The sequence below is a fragment of the Homalodisca vitripennis genome, chromosome 6, assembly GCF_021130785.1.
Source record: "Homalodisca vitripennis isolate AUS2020 chromosome 6, UT_GWSS_2.1, whole genome shotgun sequence".
Lineage (NCBI taxonomy): Eukaryota > Metazoa > Arthropoda > Insecta > Hemiptera > Cicadellidae > Homalodisca > Homalodisca vitripennis.
The window spans coordinates 8,423,352-8,443,420 of NC_060212.1; the positions used below are offsets into that span (position 1 = coordinate 8,423,352).

Here is a 20,069-nt window from a genome sequence, read left to right on the forward strand (position 1 = left end):
GTTTTAATATTTTCCACAAGTAGGTAGGTACAGGAAGTATACAAGGAGCATGTAGAGCTACCTCACCTGTCACCTGTGTCTATTCTGTTAATAAACCAACACAAAGTATTGTGAAGCCACCAGCCGCGCGGCCTAATGCACGGATAATGCTCCACAAAGTCTGATGTTGTTTTAATATTGTCCACAAGTAGGTACATGAACTGTACAAGGAGTATGTAGAGCTACCTCACCATTGTCACCTGTGCCTATTCTGTTAATAAACCAACACAAAGTATTGTGAAGCCACCAGCCGCGCGGCCTAATGCACGGATAATGCTCCACAAAGTCTGATGTTGTTTTAATGGATTCGCAACTTTCCGCCACACTAAGTTCACGCCTCAGCTGGCGTTAATTCTAGGCGAATGACAATTACAACTGTCGGCAGTATCGTTCATCATTGCGTTTCGTTTTGCTCTGGTCTTTCGCCAAATTATTATTAAATTTATTTTAGATTCTACAAACTTATGGCAATTACAAAACGTTTGTCTGCATATAAAAATAGTTTTCAATTGGAATGTAAAAGTGTTCAGTTTTTAGGTTAAATATTGTATTAATTTATTTAGACCAATATTCCCTTAAAATTAAACTAACTTTACCTTCACCTGCCTTATTTAGTCAAGCGTTAAAGATATAATTTTGTAGCAATCCTTCATTTAGAAACAATAATCTATGGGTTCGATGCAATATTGTGTCTGTCGCACTTATTCTGGAGATTCCATGAGTAATAGTAAGATAATATTCTTCAATTCAAGACTTTATATAACGTCAATTCAATTCAAGACAATATATATAATGGGACGAGTATATCCATTTTAATTAGAATCGTTTCTTTTGTATAATGGTGTGTCAAATTACACAACAACTTTTATTTATTTTTAAGATTTATATCTCAAATTGTACAAATAACAAAATATTCCTTGATAGTCCAAAATATGTACTGTCGTTAGTAATAGTGATACTATTCCGTATGGTTGAAATTAATACCGATACACTTATAACACTGATCATGTATTAAATACAAAACTTGTATGGAGAAATTTTGGATCGTATTAATAAGGTTGTGTACCTTAAAACTAGACAAAATTATTTTACTATAACTGTAGTTTAGTTCATTCTCTATCAGAAAGTATACTTATATTATAAATATATACTTATAAAAAAATATACTTTTATTAGTATATAGTAACCTGCAATAAAATAGTATTACATTAGTTCATCATAATATTGATGAATTAAAATAAATGAGGGATCGTGGTTATAGTGAGTGCCTAAATATTAAAAAAACTTGTTACTAATCAAACTAAGTTTTAGCAATTATTAAATTTATTAGCTACCCCATGAGCATTGTGTATCTTCACAATTATTATTGTTATATGGTAGTTATTATTTGTATATGTTCAGGTATAATGGTATGAACATAATTAGTACCGAAAGTGACAGGCCAGTTTACAAACAATTGTAAGCTCTGTAATTGTCAAGTTCCACAAGTATCGGTAGGCCGCGACCGCACCCCCTCCCCACCACACCCCCACAACCCCCCACCACCACGGCTAATGCAGGGGTAATGCCACCACAACTCTGATGTTGTTTTAATGAATTCACAACTTGAGCCACAAGTCTGCTGAGTTCTGCTGAATAATGCGATGGCGATGTTTGTTTATCGCGTTATCTCCTGCCGTCAGCATCGTTTCTACCCCCCCCCACCCACTACTTCAGAACCCCTCTACAATGATAATGTGTCTCCATATCAATCCTCCTTGCTAGTTTTATCACAGAGAAGCACCTCTTGGTGACCTCCATCCATCACAATAAGCTAAACAGGTTACACAGTTCTTTCATGGCAAGCCTTTCTTCGGTCTGACAAATATATATATATATATATATATATATATATATATATATAATTTGTTTTAAATTAAAGACTATAATATTTTCATGCTGTCTCTTGAGAAATGTTCTTCGGAAGTTAACCAGAACACTAATCTGGGTGAATATGTTCCATTTATTCAAGTACCGATTGAAAATACGACTGACCTTTTCTGTTAGAAATTTGGTATTTAAACTATAGGGCTTCGTTTTTGGAGTTTAAGAATCGTGCGGATTCTATTGGCAAGTAGTGCATCGTAGAATTTGTTCTGAACTTCCTCGGAAAAGGCACTAGACGGAGTTCCTTTTTTTACATTTCTTTATATGTGCACAATATAATTGTTTAGAATAATACCAATATATACTGTCTAAAAGTTATACTTTTCTACAGTTCATATATGGCTTAATTAATGAGTATTAATGTTAGAACAACAATTTCTTATATTTCTCACGTCATTTACATTAATGTTTGTTCCTACAATTTGTTTTTGATATCACGTATGCTCTCCTGATTGAGGACATAGATAAATTTAACTAGTAAATATACAACATTGCGGGAATAATTGTGAATATTATTACTACCGCCGTTCCTATTTTAAGAGCTTGTGCATGGATAGTATTTGTACATAGCTTGGATAAGTTCGTTAGTAAGTCTTAAGTAATGACTGTGAGCATTGAAAATTATTGTCCCACCAGTGCTGTGAAATCTAACATCTAAACTAATAATACATTTTCAGTTTAACATTTGATGATGGCATCATATAAAGTATATCTTTTTTCAAACTGAGCCTGAAGGTGTTTTTTGTAATTTTATATACAGTCAAGATTCATACCTTTGTATTAATCAATGTGTCAACCCATCTACTATTAATTCGCGTTGTCTAAAAGCAGAAAGGAAAGCAATCAGCAAAGCTACTAAAAGCTGCCATTGGTTTATGATGTGAAAAGTAAATAAAAATTTAAAATTAACACCACATTGTATTTAAATTACTTATTCAGATAGATTACTCCATTATTCCATAACAAGTCAATCTCTACATTGAAGTATAATTCTTGTAAAGAAACAGTCATATTCGTGTTTTATGCAAGGATTTAACGTTATTTCCAACTTTAAAATTAATTAGCAATTTTTCAAACTCAAAATACCAGCAATAATCCGCCGGTGTTACTCTGCAAAGCGCAGAGGGATGATTCCAATGTTTAATGGATTAAATCAGTAACATCCAGAGCTGCTTTCAACGAATTACGCAGCTTCAAGCTTGTTTTTATCTTTCATTTAGCAAATTAAACCGATTTTTGTCAAACAAAACCGTGCATTTTATTAGATAAAACATACAAACCGTTTTAAACCCACTGTTATTTTATAAAATTTCTGCTTAATAAATCCATCTGAAATTTTAAAATAAATTTGCATACGTAATGTATTTTATCAATATAATCATCGCTATAATTTTCTATAAATAGAGAAAGCGTTTACTCATTCAGTCATTCATTAACTCATCAGAAACACACTCACTAATTCATACACTTATCTGAGATTTTCCAATATCCTCTAAGTTGAAATTCGGTACAGCCTAAGTATGCCTCATTGCTTGAATAGAAGAGCTAAAGCATTTTCTTGAATATCAAACTATACATAGGGATTAAATGGGCTTCGAAGACCTAGAAGAGCTGTCTTGTGTTTTTCAAATTCCCGGTGTCCTAAAGAGGTGAAAGCTAACACACACGAACCCCATGGTCCCAACAGATTTGTCATGTAGATCAGAGACCCACAGAGAATGAAATGGGGTTACAATCCTTAGAACTGTTCTGTGTTTTTCAACTTCTTAATGTCCTTGAAAGATGAAATTATTGAAATGACTATATGAAATATTGGACCTACGTCAATACTTAGATAATAAAATAAAATAATAATACCATAAAATTATTTTCTTAACGAACATCCACTCCTAGGGGTTGTGGTTTCAAGCCCTAAAACTATATTATTATTCCCCAACTTCCCCTATGTCCTGTAACGGTAAAGGTTTACACATATGTGACATCCTCTCAATAGACAAAGAAAAGATTGTACATGAAGATAAAATGTTTAGGAATGAAACATAAAAGTTTGTTATTTGGAATTTCTGGATAAAAAAATCATTATGATATGTTTTATAATTATAGTAATTTCTTGTGATTTAATCGTTATAGCTTTATATTACATTGATTACATCAACAGATGAAATGTTGTTGTAGTTATCAAATTTACAATTAACCATGTATTTCTTATTTATTAATAATAATATAGTCAATTGAGATAGATACAATTATCCCAATAACATTTTTCATTTTAGAACAAGTACCATGCGTCGCGTAACACACTTCGCTGTGGTTGCATGCACAATATAATGTATCATATCTTTAATTTGCGAGTATAACTAGGTGACATGTTAATATATCACACAATTATATCACCAATTTATTTACTCTTCAAATTTCTTGTTGCTATAATGGGTACTAAAGAGACCATTGTGAAAACACTAAATAATGATTGCTAACACTGAGCCATAACCTAATTTTGCATCCTAGATTCGCCAAAAGACATGAAACTGCATGGACAATCATCAACCATGATATTGCTTATGTGGAAATGAACCTTTGTGCAAAATGTAAAATCACAGATCTGTTCGTTTGCGAGATATTGTGTAGACCAAGAGTTAGATTTGAAAATTCTCCAGCCATCCAAGTGATATTATCCGCTAACTCTCAGCCAATCAGTATGTGAATATCTCAAAACAGGACCATTCTATCTTTGATATTTAGGTATAGCAAGGTTCAGCAGGTAGCCTCAAATATCCAGACACTTTGCCCTAAGCGTGTTTGTCAAGAAGTCTCGTGGAGTGGGGAGATGGTCTGAGAGACGGACAGCGGTGTTGTATGAGGGAGATAAATTATTCATGAGGCGAGGTGCGAGAGGTTGGGATCAGTGATCAGATCGTGCGAGTAGAAGGGCTTGAGGACTCGCTCCATAATTGAATACCGCGGTCTGAAACCCCTAGTCCGACTCAGAGACTCCAAAAATGCTGAAAAGGGCATTACATATAGTGAATAAATAGTTTATTAATTTTATTTTTAATAGCGATTTTCATTTTTTATTTTATACCACGGTATACTATTTTAAATTATTTATTGAGGTAATATATATGTGAAAATATACTGAAAATCTAAGAGACAAACTTTGAAAATTGTATTTAAGAATATCTTTAGGTTACCGTAATAGTCATAAATATTTGGGTTTAAACAATTATTTCAGATTTAGAAAATAAAATGTGTATTTATAGAATCCTAAATTACATGTTAAATTTTATAATTTCTAATTTTCCATTGAGAAAGCGGTGGTTAAAATGCATTTAAAAATACAAATATCTCAAAATTCAGTATAATGTTACAGTATAAATACTAAAGAATCAGTTTTTTGAAGTATCCATTCTTATTGTTCTATATTGTACCAAAGAGCCAACAAATGCATATTAGTGGTTGTCATTATTCAGGTAGGCCTACAGTTCAGTCAGAGAGTGAGTGCCATAGGCATTAATGTAGTTAAACTATCACGCACTCATTATACAATGTCATAAAACTTCTAAAAACAAAACTAGAGTGTTAACAGATATCCTGCGGACAAATAGACAGACAGATAATATAAATTGTTTAATCCTCCTGTAGACAAAAGAGAATTTGTGCCTGGTTGTGTTTACTGAATGATAGTCTTCAATGACGCTCAGCCAATATAACTTCTAAAAACAAACAGATATCCTGCGGACAAATAGACAGACAGATAATATAAATTGTTTAATCCTCCTGTAGACAAAAGAGAATTTGTGCCTGGTTGTGTTTACTGAATGATAGTCTTCAATGACGCTCAGCCAATATAACTTCTAAAAACAAACAGATATCCTGCGGACAAATAGACAGACAGATAATATAAATTGTTTAATCCTCCTGTAGACAAAAGAGAATTTGTGCCTGGTTGTGTCTACTGAATGATAGTCTTCAATGACGCTCAGCCAATATAACTTCTAAAAACAAACAGATATCCTGCGGACAAATAGACAGACAGATAATATAAATTGTTTAATCCTCCTGTAGACAAAAGAGAATTTGTGCCTGGTTGTGTTTACTGAATGATAGTCTTCAATGACGCTCAGCCAATATAACTTCTAAAAACAAACAGATATCCTGCGGACAAATAGACAGACAGATAATATAATATCCTCCTGTAGACAAAAGAGAATTTGTGCCTGGTTGTGTTTACTGAATGATAGTCTTCAATGACGCTCAGCCAATATAACTTCTAAAAACAAACAGATATCCTGCGGACACATAGACAGACAGATAATATAAATTGTTTAATCCTCCTGTAGACAAAAGAGAATTTGTGCCTGGTTGTATTTACTGAATGATAGTCTTCAATGACGCTCAGACAATATAACTTCTAAAAACAAACAGATATCCTGCGGACAAATAGACAGACAGATAATATAAATTGTTTAATCCTCCTGTAGACAAAAGAGAATTTGTGCCTGGTTGTGTTTACTGAATGATAGTCTTCAATGACGCTCAGCCAATATAACTTCTAAAAACAAACAGATATCCTGCGGACAAATAGACAGACAGATAAATATCCTCCTGTAGACAAAAGAGAATTTGTGCCTGGTTGTGTTTACTGAATGATAGTCTTCAATGACGCTCAGCCAATATAACTTCTAAAAACAAACAGATATCCTGCGGACAAATAGACAGACAGATAATATAAATTGTTTAATCCTCCTGTAGACAAAAGAGAATTTGTGCCTGGTTGTGTTTACTGAATGATAGTCTTCAATGACGCTCAGCCAATATAACTTCTAAAAACAAACAGATATCCTGCGGACACATAGATAGACAGATAATATAAATTGTTTAATCCTCCTGTAGACAAAAGAGAATTTGTGCCTGGTTGTGTTTACTGAATGATAGTCTTCAATGACGCTCAGCCAATATAACTTCTAAAAACAAACAGATATCCTGCGGACAAATAGACAGATAGATAATATAAATTGTTTTAATCCTCCTGTAGACAAAAGAGAATTTGTGCCTGGTTGTGTTTACTGAATGATAGTCTTCAATGACGCTCAGCCAATATAACTTCTAAAAACAAACAGATATCCTGCGGACAAATAGACAGACAGATAATATAAATTGTTTAATCCTCCTGTAGACAAAAGAGAATTTGTGCCTGGTTGTGTTTACTGAATGATAGTCTTCAATGACGCTCAGCCAATATAACTTCTAAAAACAAACAGATATCCTGCGGACAAATAGACAGACAGATAATATAAATTGTTTAATCCTCCTGTAGACAAAAGAGAATTTGTGCCTGGTTGTGTTTACTGAATGATAGTCTTCAATGACGCTCAGCCAATATAACTTCTAAAAACAAACAGATATCCTGCGGACAAATAGACAGACAGATAATATAAATTGTTTAATCCTCCTGTAGACAAAAGAGAATTTGTGCCTGGTTGTGTTTACTGAATGATAGTCTTCAATGACGCTCAGCCAATATAACTTCTAAAAACAAACAGATATCCTGCGGACAAATAGACAGACAGATAATATAAATTGTTTAATCCTCCTGTAGACAAAAGAGAATTTGTGCCTGGTTGTGTTTACTGAATGATAGTCTTCAATGACGCTCAGCCAATATAACTTCTAAAAAACAAACAGATATCCTGCGGACAAATAGACAGACAGATAATATAAATTGTTTAATCCTCCTGTAGACAAAAGAGAATTTGTGCCTGGTTGTGTTTACTGAATGATAGTCTTCAATGACGCTCAGCCAATATAACTTCTAAAAACAAACAGATATCCTGCGGACAAATAGACAGACAGATAATATAAATTGTTTAATCCTCCTGTAGACAAAAGAGAATTTGTGCCTGGTTGTGTTTACTGAATGATAGTCTTCAATGACGCTCAGCCAATATAACTTCTAAAAACAAACAGATATCCTGCGGACAAATAGACAGACAGATAATATAAATTGTTTAATCCTCCTGTAGACAAAAGAGAATTTGTGCCTGGTTGTGTTTACTGAATGATAGTCTTCAATGACGCTCAGCCAATATAACTTCTAAAAACAAACAGATATCCTGCGGACAAATAGACAGACAGATAATATAAATTGTTTAATCCTCCTGTAGACAAAAGAGAATTTGTGCCTGGTTGTGTTTACTGAATGATAGTCTTCAATGACGCTCAGCCAATATCCATGGTCAGCCATGCAATCCTGAACTTCTTCTTTTCTACGTATAAATGAAGTTTAATGCAAAATTTCAAGTCCATAGATGAAACATTGGTTTTCTTGGGTGGTTACGCTACGCAAATGCTAGGCCAAAATCCATAGAAGGCCACCCTCTACTATAAACGACATTTCCTATGTAAAAATGAAATTTTATGCTAATTTCAAGATTATATCCCAACTTGCCCCAGAGATATCCAGCGGAAAACAGGGACACAGGCATATAGCCAAACAGACAGGCAGACCAACAGAAGAGACAATTCTCTAGCGTACGTAGTTATAGCGAAATATATTAATTTTCGAAGTTATAGCTCAATGTATACCCCAGGTACAACCTTGTATTACAGGCTTTGGTTACATGTAACATGTAATAACATTTCCATGTGCGGTTTCCATCAAATTTACCTACGTATGATGATATCGCACGTTGGCGTACTCTACATAATTACAAGAGATAATTACCCGACGCAGAGTGTAAGTGTCATAGAGACGTGAGGGCTGTACATTTGTTTTATCGCTCTGGAATATTTGCAATTAAGTTTTTGCGGCGTATCTTCCCGTCTGTAATTAAAACCAAGAACCTATTTGGCTCTCCGGCTCGTTTGCAGTCAAGGGATCGTCGTGAATAGAATTACACATAAAAGTTTACACTAAGTGGGCGGCTTGCACTCGAGCTCGACTTTAGACGGTTGTTTGATCGCAAACCCTTGCACGCACATGCTGCTTTAAATTCAAAAACACAGTTTTAACGTTCACTTACCCTGATATTTAAGTTCTTTGAATAGTTTCAAACGGAATATACATTTAAATAAACGTCAATTATCATAGATATTAAGTAAATTAGTTTAAGTTAAAAATAACAACGCAATCATTAGTCTTGCTAAAAAAGATTGTTTCAGCTTACTGTCATAATAATGACTTATAATTATAATAACAACTTTCAGCAAACTTCCATGGTTGGACGTGCAGCATTACAGATCTCATTCTCGTCTACGTTGAAATGAAGTATCGTGGACAATATTTTATGACTGTGTAGAAACTTTTTCTCGAGATATCGTGCCACATGATACATTGATATTATAAACCAAAAAATTTCGCTACACTATTTAATTTTTCGGTCACATAATACTAGCTATTCATAGCGAAAAATAAATGTTCCGGTGAGCTAAGGAGGTTACTACAAAGCAAGAGTGCGTTAGAATAAAAGCTTTTAACTTTAATAACTTTCCACTCTCTTATTTTTCATTGTACTCTATGTTAAATAGCATGTGGCTGTACTCAGTGTGTTAACTAATATATTTAATCTGCAATTTACTGATTGCTCTCATGGATCAATTTAACTTGCTTAAAGTTCTTTGTTAATGCTCAGCCATAACCTATGGAAGGACATGCATCGTCTTCAAACTCGATGATTGTCTATATCTAAATGAATTTCGAGATATTGTGCACATAGAAATGAAATTTTTCCAGCCCCTCGAGTTATTGGCTTCCTTTATGAAATATGTTGGAGGTTGTTTTTGCTGTCCTTGGTATATGTTTTTTCATATATAAAACTATTAGTTATATTTAATTAGGATTTTAAATGTAAATGATTAGCGTGTAAATAAATTTTGCGTTTTTCCAGATCGAGATCCCAGCTCGAACGCCATCCCAAGGTTTCTCTCCAGAGGTCAAACGTACAGAGTGGTCATCAGTGACACTCTGGTACTGCCTTGCGAAGTTGAGGATCTAGGTGAGAACATATCACATCATTATACTGCCAGCTCTACTGATTATTACTCACTGTTTAAACTATTGCCGTAGGTCTTAGGATTCTAACTACGTAGTGTTAATGTTACTTGAAATAAAAATTACCTTAAAGTATTTACTGTTAAATGTGGATAAATTTTTTTGCTAAGGCACAACATGTTTGTTTTTTTGAGACTATCTTTGTCAATTTTCTTTAAAAAATATTTTTTTCTGAGTGCTATTGTTTTTTTTGTAAGTACTGTAAAGGAACCTCTGAACAGGCTTGCCTTAGAGGCCCTAGATTTTCTTAAATTTCCTTCTTGTGTCAATATTTACCTACTGTAATATGTACATACTGTATATTGTAATAGTTAAGGCTGTTTTCAAGCAAAACTACTAAGTTAAGTAATAAAATAATGGTCAGCCTGACAAGAGAATTATTAAATGTTGAAATAAAAGTGTACATTTTGTTAAATGTTGAAATTTAAGAAAATAAAACTCTTTATTCTTAATTTAAAATGGTACATATTTTGTGTAACATGTCTTAATATTTCTCAGTACAAAGAGAAGGTATCCGAATGGCGAGTGGACTAACACGTTACTATCATGAAAAAATGTTAGAAAAAGTTCGATTTTTTAATATGGCTAGCACATTTAATTTGACACTGTGTCATATGGTTTTCAATACATTTCTTGTAAAAAACTATGACTTTTTAAACCGACTATCATTGGTTATTAATTTGATTTATGGTCACGCTCTTTATTCATTTATAATAGTAGATATACACGTGGAATATTTAATGTTTAATCGGAATTTTATAACATACATTTTTTGTTTTTATATAAACTGTTGATTGTGGGCTGGATTTTAAAGTTTTTGAACTAAGTAGGCCTAATGATTCAATACGTTATATTTCCAAAAGTGAGTTTGCTGTGATTCTAACTAAATAGGAATGCCATTTTTTAATCTGTTTTCATTAAAGTCCACCGTTAATTGATGAGATTATTAAAGCTAATATGTATCATTGGAACTTTGGTATTGTGTTCTAGTCAGATTTGACTTATGAATTATGACATCATGAAATATTCTTGTTGCCAATATACTCTTTATGCTTACCCATGCCGCCTAAATTATTCTGGTGACACCTGGTGGGTTCTATTTTAAAATAATGTTGGTCATTGTAGTGCGTTCCAAGCCACACTCCAAAGAAATTATAATGTCTTCATTGTGTTTTGGAATTGAATAGGAACTACTATTTAAGTAATGAACTAACTACAGAAAGTTGTACTAGTTTTATAATTTTCAAACTTTTTACAAATGCACCTTTATTTCTCAAGCGTCCTAATTACCTTCCTACACAATGGGGTGTTCCAACAAAGGCCATTTTATAGCATAATGAACTCACTTTAATTACGCGAAAACTTGCCAATAAAAGCCGGTCGGTCGCTACAAAGTGGGGGGGGAGAGAGGGCACAGAAGATCCAATAAAGGAGGCCAATCCTCGAAAACCAAGTGAGTGAAAAGAATTAATTAATTGGCCGCCAAAGCTCCGAGAATTTGTCTTTGGCCTGTGAGCTTAGAAGGACTTTGAAGTGTTGGTAAATGGTATATTGTGCCCGGGGAGGGTGTTCCTTTGTTACACTGCTGCTCAAATCTACACCAGTCTCTGTCCCTTTCTTTTGTATACATATTGCACTCGCAATACAATAAGAAGTTCTAGTAAAGAAAACATCCTTTGTTTAAATAACTTTATGACATTAAAAATAAGAATTTAGATGCACCATATTAGAAGAAAGAATATATAATTTGACATATATCATTTATATGAAAAACATAAAAATATACACCGGAAGCTCAAAAATATTTAAATTTCGATACGTAATGAGAAACCGTGAAAGATTTATTGAATTTAAGACTGAATTACGTACTGCCGTTCAACAACTTCCACACGAAGAAGCTTACGATAATTCGTTTCATCGAGCATGGGCAGTTACTTGAATGACTGTACGTAAGTAACCTATTATTACATTTTCCCACAGCTCAGCGGTTATATCTATGTATAATAAAACAACTAAATACAATATGTATGTAACAGAACAATGCGAAATTAGGGTTGATTAGTTGTTAAAGCATATTTACATTTATAACTTTTTTTTAAATGCACTTTTGTCTACTCAGTTGAGAATTCATGTGCTCCTTACACCATGTTTACTAATTAGTCCCGATGTTATATTTGGCTCTGTTTTTATTAAAATAATAATGCATGTTTTATAGATTTTTATTACGTATTGTATGAGTTTAAAAATAAAATTAAATCCCACAATTCTTATTCGAAATGCATTATTTAGACTAAGCCGTGTTTAATGAAGAGGAGTAGACGCGGCTGACAATGGTTACAATTGTATTTCGTTGATATGAACAAATGGAAACAAATTAATGTTTAACAAAGAGCCACTTGTCCTACTAACTCATCTAATATAATTATTACTAAGTGCTACTTGTATTAGAGATTCATAACACTAAATCATGAACTTGCACAGTACTCTTGCATTAGCTCTCAATATTGGGGTGCGCCACTACTTGCTCGATTCAAGCAAAATATACTCGTAGTCATCATGAACATGGCAAAGCAGTATTAAAATATATGAGATGTAGTTGATATAAAAAAAACAACATCACATTCTCATAAAATTTAAATTCACTTTTAAAAATTTTGAAGCAATTAAGTAACACTAAATTAATGGATATTTACATTTTTTGCAGTTGGGCAAAAAGCAATATATTTCAAATTAATTCAATGATTATTACCTACAAAGGGATATTGAGCGGCGTTGAAATAAACAGAATACCTTAAATTCTATTTTATTAGGCAGGGATGAATTAGTTGATATGGACTTATATCTAGAAACCCCAGTTAAGTAACAATATATGAGTGCAATGACTTGTCAATTGTTCGTCACAAAACACCTTGTGTTGGACAGTGGTTCCAAGTCAGCCTCGGAAGTCAGCTTCTACCCCTGAAGAACTTAGTAATATGTGGCCACGAAAAATTTTCTACGTGGACATATCGTCCGTTTACCTCTGAAAACAGAGGCATGGTTACAGTGATAACTGTGGTTAAAAATCAAAATAGATTTTAAGTTGTACAGTAGGGTTGTTTACGGAACTAACAGTTTAAAATAAAGTGAGAGAATACTCGAGCGCGGAGCGATAAGCTCGGAGCAGACAGCCAGAATCCCCGAGCCCTTCAACCCCCCTCCCCCTACACCCCCTCACTCTTTAGCCAACGCTACAAACTGTTCGACGTAAACCCCAACCCTGATATATGGTGGAGCAAGATTTATGTATTTTATCACTTAATACGGTTGTTAACTCAACCCAGTTAAAGGGATTGTAAGTCTCCAAGCACTCCATTTCTGAACATTTTAAAAATCTCTTGAAAAGTCAATTAACGAAAACATACTCTATTTATAATAATGATTCAAACGTTGCACATTCGAATATTTACTCTGAATTAAATAACACACTTTAATATGAAAAATATGTTCGCTGATTATTAAATTCTTAGGGAAATATACATTGAAAAAGCTAATAAATATAATTTTTAAAGTTTGCGATATCCTTGTTTAGTTTATAATAAATAGTGGAAGAACTTCTCTGGACAAATAAAATAAGTAGAAATGATTCTAACTTTACAGACCTGTCTTTTATAGCCCTCGGAATGGGTCATATAAATGAAACATATTTAACTTAGACGAAGGAAAGTTCAACTCAATTAAAGTTGTCCTGAGCTTTCATAACAATTTTTCCCACCGTATATTCTTAAATGAGTTCACAGTTTTCAATACGAACTCCTCAGAGTGGCGTCTGAACTTTACAAAAAGTTATGCATTAATAAGTTGAATCTTTTGATGTGTCATTCTTGTTCCATTGTACATTACCTCTTTTCAAATCTTCGGACCGGTCTGTTATCGTCAATTCTCCCTTTCACGGTGAAATGAAATTAAAACAATTTATTCCATTAAATAATAGTTTCTAGTTATCTCATCAATTAAAACCAAGTCAAAATTTTAGCACAATTAGTAGAAAATTATGATATCTTAAGTATGTAGAGGACACGCAACCAAATAAAAAAATTGTTCTTATGGCCAAATGTGCCAGAATTAGTTCTAAACTGAGCCACCTGGAGCAGCACCAGCATGAAGCAAATGTTTTTTATATTACATAATTTTCAATGAATGTTTAACGTTTAAATTTATTTGTAACCAGATGATGATATAATTGGATGTATATAAGCAGTAATCTTATTTTATTTACAGTAACAAAATTAGTAAATATAATTAGTTAATTAAGAAGTTTGAATCAATCCAGGGCCATTACAAATTCTTATCCTTGGATTTAAAAGAATTGTGTAACGGAATAAAAGGTTTTCGGACATTAGGCATTATTATCTTACAAAAATAGAACATGTTTCGTGTATTAAAATTCATTACCGGTACACCATTCAGGGTCCAAAATAACCTAAAGGTATAATAGTATTCTTACACAAAAGTTATGAACTAAGCAATATAAGACGGTTTTTATTTTAACTCATTGGTTCTCTTTACTACTAGCGAGTACTAATGATTTAGATTCTATTTAATACTATACTCGGACGATCTCTCCAGGTATATTTCTTTAAATATAACGTTTGGTTGAGTGTATATCGACCCTCGTGTCGTGGATCCTTTACGGATTATTCTCTCTCCCGTCTCCTCAATAGGTTGAAGAGGAAACGTAGTGAGGAGATATCTGATATGACATTAAGTCTTGTTGAAGAGGGTTCTCGGAGTACAATGGTGCAAGCAAACAACATATCAGCTGTCATATCAGTCATATCAGACGGGATTATGTTTTTAGGCGTGTGGGTTCCATTGAAGCGGCTCCACCTATAGGATAATGGATATTTTTTATACGCACTGTTGAAATGTTCAATGGGAGGCCCCGGAGAAGTGTAAAGCTATCCGGCTCCCTGACACCGGGTGTTGGCGGCAATCGACTGGAAAATATTGAATCTCAGGAAACCCATAGGGAACATTGTATGAACACCTTTTACCGGATTAGATCATGAATGCTCCCCGACCCCTGTATGGCAGGTTCGATGTGAATATATGCTTTATATGAATATCCGCTGTGTGAAATGTGAATACTTACCCTCGTCTCGTCTTGTCCGGGAACCCTATACACATTAATGACTCTTTAAAAACCGACTTATAATTAATATAATTAAATTAAATTAATATAATAAGATAAAAATTAAAACACTGTCATTGTTTTTTTTGTGTGTGTGTGTGTGTTTTTATACAATGCTATAGTGAAACTGCTACCTCAACATATAAACAAATTTTAAATTTTACTTAAAGGGTTCCACACACTTTTGAGGTTTTAGCGGAAAAGGTTCTAAAAACTATAGGCTCTACTCCGGAAAAATGGTAAATGGTAAATGGTAATGGTAATATCTTCTCCATTAAAACGTTATATGCGTTTTATATTAAACTAATGCGATATTTGTACATTAAACTGTAAACTGGACATTTAATCTCGCGCTAAAGGTGGTACTTAACTGTTAATTTTAAGTTTAGATATTTATTAAGATTTATGATTTAAAATTATAGAATTTAAAATTATAAGGAGAAAAATACTGACAATTGCATTGCTTGACGTACAATGTAGAAGTACGCCATACGACGTGTCGTAAGAGGCTTCGCTAAGATTGCAAGTAAAACTTTAAATCACAGTATTTAGCCAGATAATACACTCACATTTTTGTTTATACAATTTAATTTAACATAGATATTTAAATAAATAATTAATTTCTACACACCAAATCATTATAAAATGGTGTATGTGTTGGGATAGTTAGGCTACATGGGTTAATGTCACGTAATTGAATCTTTTATGGGTGTATTATATTTGTTTACTAATTAAGTTATTCTGATATTTTTTAGCCACCATTGTTACGCATAATACTAATGTAAAAATATTCGCTGACGCTCAGTCAAGCAGCATGGAGTGATTTGAGCCACCATCGAACTCAGTGTTCCTCATACAAAAGTGAAACTTCATGAACATTTCCAGTCTGTACGTTGTATGTTAGACAGGCAGAAAGAAATGAAAATTTCCCATGAATGATTGACTTCGCTAATGCTTAGCAAACTATTTCGATTGCTAACAAATTACATGTTAACTCGACCCGATAAATTGCGTACAAAGAAAATTAATTCACTTCTGTTTTATATTCAATTAATGTAATATTTGTTTTATTAAAATATAAACTCGATATTTTGTCTCACTTTAAACGTGGTAATTAGGTAATTTTCAGTTTTATAATGTTATTAGGAATTTATGTTTTAAAATAACGGGGAATTGAAAATTATAAGAAAGAAGAATAATAAAACATGATTGTTTAACCTATAAAAGAAATTCTGCGCCTTAAACTGCCACCTTAACTCGTTGGCGTTTATTTATCGTCTCAAGGAAACGAATGGTAACGAAAGCCTTTAAAAGGTGTATTTCAATTTTTTTTCTTGTTTAGAGTATCAGGTCCATGCAATAAAAACAAGGGTTAATTAATGTGAATTATGTTGAACGATTTCACAATAACTGTGTGTATATTCACAGCTTTTCTCGTCGGTTGACAAAAGTTGTGTAATTATTTTATCATCAAATTTACCAAAAATATTATTATACTCTTTTCTAAGAGACATTTTACTAACAAGTTGGACATGGGACTTAAAGTTTGTTCGAAAAATGCCTCTTGATTTGTATTATTTTTTTAGATCCATACTTATGTAAATAACGTTTTGATTGTAGATCGTTTAATACGCCATTATATTGATAAAACCTTTTACGGAGTGATAATTAACGTTAAAACTTTAATAAACGTTACTATTTACTTTATACTTCATTTATTTTGTTTATGCAAGATTTCCTAAGCTTAAAATGATTTTCGAATCACTTTTTCAGTTCGTCTCTTTGAATATTTTGAAAACCCGCCGACAGTATAAAATACATTCTTACGCTCTGAGTTATTTTTCAACATAATATTATAAAAATATAACTATTATACATTTATAAGATCCATCCGGTAATTTACAATGTCTCTGCATAAAACAAAATAGATTGCGTTGAACAATAAGTGGTCTTAACATGTAATTGTCTACCTAAAATAACACCTTATAAAGTAATAGAGCTTTTATAAAGCGTAAGTATGTTTCCATGTAATATTATTTTAAATTTAATGTTATTTCCTAATGCGGTAAGTTCTTTAAATCCCAGTATCTTTGTAGAGTTTAGAAGTATACAAAATATGAGGGGAGGTGGTACATGTCTTTCAACTATTAAAACTTGTATTATCTATTTAGGAACCAGCTGTAGTAGAATGACCTTCCCCCGTTAGAATATTATAAAACCTCCTGCAGTTTTCCACCCCTATTTTTGAGTGTAGCCTTATGGGAGAAATCTCATTATACAAATATAATTAGTAAACATACAAATCATTTCTCCTTTTTTCAATTTCAATACTTTTTGAATATAGACAATAAAATACGGAAAATGTTGAGATTTTTTAGTAACCCATAAACATATTAAGAAAGGGGTTTTAATGTGTATTAATTAGGTATTCAAAATGAGACATATCCTATATAATTAAACAGCCGTAAATGAGTGCGTAAACGTGCATGAGGTTTAAAATTGTTCCATTGAGAAAAATTATTCAATAGTACAATTCAAGTCATTCTACTACAGGCAGAACTATAGAGTAAAAAGATAAAGATGTTCAACAAAAACTGGTTTTTAAATTTACATGTTTTCTGTCACTTACTGAGTTGTAAAAATTTGAGTTTTTCGTACGGAATATATTTTCTTGAATGGAATGATACTGCACAATGATACTGCTCAATGATACTGCTCTTTAGTCCTCTAAGTGTCAGAAGCCCGGCGCCTTTGTGGGATTTACGAGCTTCACAAAAACGTAAGGGGAGGGGGGGAGGCACTACGTCGGAAAGGAGAGCGCTCTTAACGTCTGTCGTGTAGCGTCTTATGGGATTATTTTTTATAAAGATCCGTATCTAGGCAGAGATTAGTAGCGCCGACAGGGTCTAATAGAGGTGCCTTTGTGGAGGAGTAGTGGTGCGGAAGTGCAGAGGGTGGCGTGATTTACAGAATGGCCCTTCTCACCCCTGGCGACTATTGTCACTGTCAACACCCAGCTAGCAGTGTATCTCATTACTGGGGACGTGGCCGTCGATTGGCAACTCTCAGACAACTTTACGGGCCAATCCCGTGTCCTGCATTAGTGCTGTTGATTCACTCGTCGTCAACTAAACTTCATATATCGCGCATAAAATTAGAATGTAATAAAATGATGCAATATAATGAATTTTAAATAAATGTCTTTAAATTAATTTCATATGATGTAGCAATAAGTATGAGGTAAAATGGAGTTTCCCTCAATACATCCACACACTCATTGGTATCCGTATTATACGGAGGCCCTCTCTCACAATATAGTACTTGTTAGTACGCGATATAAGTAGGTAATTACATATGCACGTATTATATATAGAACATTTCTATGATCGCTCACTCCATAGCTTGAATTTAGGTTCTATCTCAAAGGATGATTTTCTTCTTTCGCCAAACGTGTATAAGGTTAGCTAACACTGAGTATAAAATGTGACTGACTGTTGGTTTTAAGTGTCAAGCTAAGAAATATTGTATCAAAGAAATTGTATTTTTGAATATTTAATTCACTAAAACCCTTTTCACACCATTCAATTTCGAAATATATCAAAACTCGCACCGTTGACAAATTTTGGGAAAGTGTCTATATCGGTTTCGAGAATAAAATAAAGTTTTGTTTAAATTTAATTGCAAATTGCCTTTAATAAGACTGGTAATATGGCACGTGATCTGAAGTCAGAAAAGTACCGATCGGAAATCCTCTGTCCATCAGTGCTGAATTTGGTGGCTCGCAATTTTAGCAAAAGGAGAAAAACATGCCTCGAGATTGTACCAACATTCAAGCTCAGATCACGTGAGCGCTCGTAACATTAACGACCTTGGTACTATTAGTGACATATTTATGATAAAGTAATCTGAGCCAACTTATATTATGTAATAACCAGTAATAGATACGGACAGAGTGGCCTGCGTATTATACTGTCCGATATTCCCCAAAAAATCAAGCTTTCCCTCCATAACTACGTTTCCTGTAGAAAACTCGGTTGCTCCGACGCGACGTCATTTTCGAGAGGTCTTCGCTTAGCTCAGCGTTTTTTTGAGGACGGGCATAATAAAGCCTAAAAAGACGTTCGCCTCGCCTTTAAAAATAACACTTTATAAGCACTTAATAAGGCAATTAATAAGCACTTTATTAAGAAAACTTGATTTATATTGCACTGTCAAAGTAAGTACCCCACTACTCCTTTTAGTAAGTGGTCCGACTTTTATCCTTTAATATATTTCAGTAAAAGTTCTATTGTGCTGTCAAATTTTGTTATTGTTGAATTCATTATCATTTATGGATTTTTGCTGCTTCCTGCCATGTTTAATGAATAAGATAATACAGGTCAACTCTTGAATCGTTATTTTTTATTGTTGTAACATATAACAATGGCAAATGCGCGTAATCATTGTGTTCTTAATAATTTTAGAGAGGAAATTTAACTATAGCTAGTTATGTGGATGCTTTTGGAGGCTGACTAAATCGTAAGCAATGGTGCATTATGTACAAGTATATACATATCCTATTTAAAAGAAACATTAACTAAGTTTATCAAAGTATTTTAATTGTTGTTACTTCATAGTGATAGCAAAAACCTAATTCGTAAAGATACCAAGTTAACTTCAATAACTTATCGGATTCTTTGACTCAAATTTGGTTTATTTTCAGTGCTGATTTGTTAAAAAAAAACAATAAGAGCCATCACAAAAAGACACAATGGAAATTTGCGAGAGGTAAAAGAGCAGCGAGCAGCGAGAGCGCGACCTGGCTGCTGCGAGGGGAACTAATTAAATGCTTGTCAAAGTCAACGGAATACTTTCTGCAATCATCGAGACCGTTTGCTGAGC

At 33.2% G+C, this 20,069-nt stretch overlaps 1 protein-coding gene across 1 annotated transcript in view; it reads left to right on the top strand.

Annotated features, from left to right (window-relative positions):
• LOC124364091 (lachesin-like) overlaps positions 1–20,069 on the top strand; it is a 98,734-nt gene that overhangs the window by 29,108 nt on the left and 49,557 nt on the right. The window contains exon 2 of the mRNA XM_046819274.1: positions 9,852–9,959. Within this exon, the coding sequence (XP_046675230.1) occupies positions 9,852–9,959 (108 nt within the window). The remainder of the gene's footprint in view (positions 1–9,851; positions 9,960–20,069) is intronic.